General features: G+C 46.0%; 1 protein-coding gene across 1 annotated transcript in view; it reads left to right on the top strand.

Moving 5' to 3' along the window:
• Window positions 1-3,475, top strand: part of sertad4 (SERTA domain containing 4) — a 15,213-nt gene extending 11,738 nt beyond the window's left edge. Inside the window, exons 2-4 of the mRNA XM_066678774.1 lie at window positions 506-671; window positions 1,126-1,241; window positions 2,690-3,475. Coding sequence (XP_066534871.1) covers window positions 518-671; window positions 1,126-1,241; window positions 2,690-3,352 — 933 coding nt within the window. The 5' untranslated portion in view covers window positions 506-517 and the 3' untranslated portion in view covers window positions 3,353-3,475. The remainder of the gene's footprint in view (window positions 1-505; window positions 672-1,125; window positions 1,242-2,689) is intronic.

Here is a 3,475-nt window from a genome sequence, read left to right as displayed (position 1 = left end):
ACACTCCTCACAGACAGTCACCCTGAGGAAACCCACGCGGACACAGGGAGAACACACCACACTCCTCACAGACAGTCACCCGGAGCGGGAATCGAACCCACAACCTCAGGTCCCTATTTACTTACTAGTTTGTTTATTTATTTATTTATTTATTTAAATATAATATTTAAATGACCAAACAGTTGCTGTACTTAGTTTCCTCAGTTACAGACTCTGCCTAATAACTCTTTGTCCCTTTTCAAAGGCCACATTTCCCGTAAGAGCAGCGTTCTCAGCGCTGCAGTGACACTGACGTGGTGGTGTGTTGTGCTGGTGCGAGTGGATCAGACACAGCAGTGATGCTGGAGTTTTTAAACAGTGTCCACTCTGGTACAAACCCATACCTTGTTGATCCACCTTGCCCACCAAATGGGCTTGCCAATGTATGCAGTACAGAAGATTTTTAGGTCTACACAGTGCTGTTTTTATGATTTGGTTTTAAATGTTTGTTTGTTTGTTTTCACAGAGAGAATAAGCAATGACCCTGGTGTTGTCCATGAACCCTTTCTGTGACCATGAGGCTGAAGCTCCACCTCCAATCTACCAACCAATCTGGGAGTCGGAGCACTGCAGCAAGAGCTGTGTCTCTGCCCCCACGCCGACAGGGGGCGATGCCCACCAGCTCATGGATGGTCAGTGAACCGCAGACCGTACACACACCCACACACACACACGAAGAAGTCTTTAACATAGGTACTGATGATGAACAAATGGATGGAGTTGCATCGTTCTAGAAAACAGTTCCACTACTCCACAGCCTAATGTTGTGGGCTTTACAGCCCTCTAGCCAACACTGAGCCAGCTCAAGCCAGCATTGAGCATAGTGCCCTCGTATCAGTATAAATACTGTCAGCCTAAACCATCACTCATCTAGAAGTGTTTATTCCGTGACATAAAGACAAATGAGAGGAATAAAAAATACTTCAGGAGAAATACAATTAATCGAAATTACTCAAGTACTGAATTATTATGGACTTTATTATGGACTAAAAGTCAACTACCCTTCACTGGTCTCCATGACTGTGATGGACCTGTGGATCTTTGTCTCTGTGTTAAACTCCTTTTATTGTTTGTTTGTCTATCCAGAGCCTCCCTGTAGGCGGGTTCCAGATCATGTGACCATGTCACGGATCGCTTACTTTAAGAGGAAATACGTGGAGGATGATGATCTTCCACTCAGCTTCAGGAGTTACTGCCAGACTGTGAGTCCATCAACAACTCTAATACCATCTTATGAATGACCTAGCTTCATGGGTGCTCTTTAATATTCACCTGTAAAGACTTGTAAATGATCAGTACACCTCTACATGTCTTTAAACAGCCATGAAGCTATCACCTAGTGACCTGGATGTGTCAGATGTATGATATGGGGGGAAACATGCTTTGAATTACACATCAAACGTTTATCGGTTTCATGGTAAACCACTGTAAATGACGTTTAGTGATACCATTTCACTCCCAAGACTTTCACTGAAGACTGAAAAATAAGCCAATGGACCAGCTGTTGATGTTCTTGTGAACACATGCATGGCTATAGAAATGTGCTGGTTTTGTCATTGTGTTACATTTTTAACAACAAACAAGATGTCTTTGGCAAAAACAACTTTCTATCCAGAATTACAGACTTGATGCCCGTCCCACATTAAATATTACAGTACTCCTTTCCACCTTAAAATTAGCTATAATTATATTTGAGTGCTTTTTCCTCTCACCTTAAATTTTGAATAAAATTTGGAGTCTACCTTAAAAAGTGCTTGATAACATTTTCACACCAACATTAATTTCAATGAAATATAGTTCAAGCGCATTTTCATTTGTGCTCTAGTAGCTCTTTAAATAAGCATGCCCCTTAAAAAGGATCGCAGTATTGTCCGTTGCAAGTATATTTCCACAAAAACAATGGTTTTTGGTTAAACTAAGGTTTATACACTTATGGTACTGATTAACTCATTCATTCATTATCTGTAAGCGCTTATCCAGTTCAGGGTCGCGGTGGGTTCAGAGCCTACCTGGAATCATTGGGCACAAGGCGGGAACACACCCTGGAGGGGGCGCCAGTCCTTCACAGGGCAACGCAGACACACACACACATAATCACTCACACACTCACATTCAGTCACACATACCAACACTTTTGAGCCACCAGTCCACCTACCAACGTGTGTTTTTGGACTGTGGGAGGAAACCGGAGCAGAGACAGGGAGAACACACCACACTCCTCACAGACAGTCACCCGGAGGAAACCCACGCAGACACAGGGAGAACACACCACACTCCTCACAGACAGTCACCCGGAGGAAACCCACACAGACACAAGGAGAACACACCAAACTCCTTACAGACTCCTTCAGGGACCTGGAGATTGTGGGTTCGATTCCTGCTCCGGGTGACTGTCTGTGAGGAGTGTGGTGTGTTCTCCCCGTGTCCGCGTGGGTTTCCTCCCACTATCCAAAAACACACGTTGGTAGGTGGATTGGCGACTCAAAAGTGTCTGTACGTGTGTGTGTGTTACCCTGTGAAGGACTGGCGCCCCCTCCAGGGTGTATTCCCGCCTTGCTTTCATAAATATAAAAAATATTTATGTAAAGTGGTGAACAAAACACTTATTTCTGCCAACAATCCATCCTGAATTTCCTCTCCCATCCAGCAGGTGTCCCCAGTGCTGGAGGAGCAGGCCCATGTCCTGCGTCTCTCTCTGGAGAAGATGCGCTTCATAGAGGACCCCGAAGCCTTCCTGCGCCGCTCCGTCCTCATCAACAACCTCCTGCGCCGCCTTCGTACCCAGATCCTGCTCCAGCAAGACTGGAGGCCCATCGCGGCGACTGTCACCACAGCAACCGTCTCTGCGGCAACCGTGCCCACGGTCCATCCTCGTCCGCTGAACCGCAAGAGGATGAGAGCTGAGGAAGCAGAGCATTTTCCTCCGTGTTGTTGTTTATATGCTGCTGGACAATACCTTCAGCTACCACTGTGCATCTATGAGGGAGCGAACTCTCACTTTCAGCCTTCATCACCATCCTCATCCTCATCTTCCTCCTCCTCCTCCTCCTCCTCCTCCGGTGATCTCCCGGAGGACGAGCAAGACAGCAGTGATGGAGACGAAGGCCTCGACTCGCTCTGCCCTGGACTCGACCATTGCGAAGCTTCCTTTAGGGCTAAAAAAGAAATAGACAGAGAGAGAGTACGGGAGAGAGAGAGGGAGCGGGAGAGAGAGAGAGCCAGGTCACGGGTGAGGGTCAGAGACGAAGAGCACGAGGTCAGTGGAGTTGGAACGTATCTAAAGAAGGCGAGAGTTAGGAATGATTTTGTGTGATGAAGGGAGAGCACGCTGCAAAAATATCCCTCTCCCAGAGTAAGTGTCATCCATTTGATATTGGCACATAATCAAATTGCAAAAACGAAAATAAATAAATAGCTGAAGTATAAAAAAAACAAG

The sequence above is a fragment of the Hoplias malabaricus genome, chromosome 8, assembly GCF_029633855.1.
Source record: "Hoplias malabaricus isolate fHopMal1 chromosome 8, fHopMal1.hap1, whole genome shotgun sequence".
NCBI classification, from domain to species: Eukaryota; Metazoa; Chordata; class Actinopteri; order Characiformes; family Erythrinidae; genus Hoplias; species Hoplias malabaricus.
This window is presented reverse-complemented; position numbering and strand designations above follow the sequence as displayed.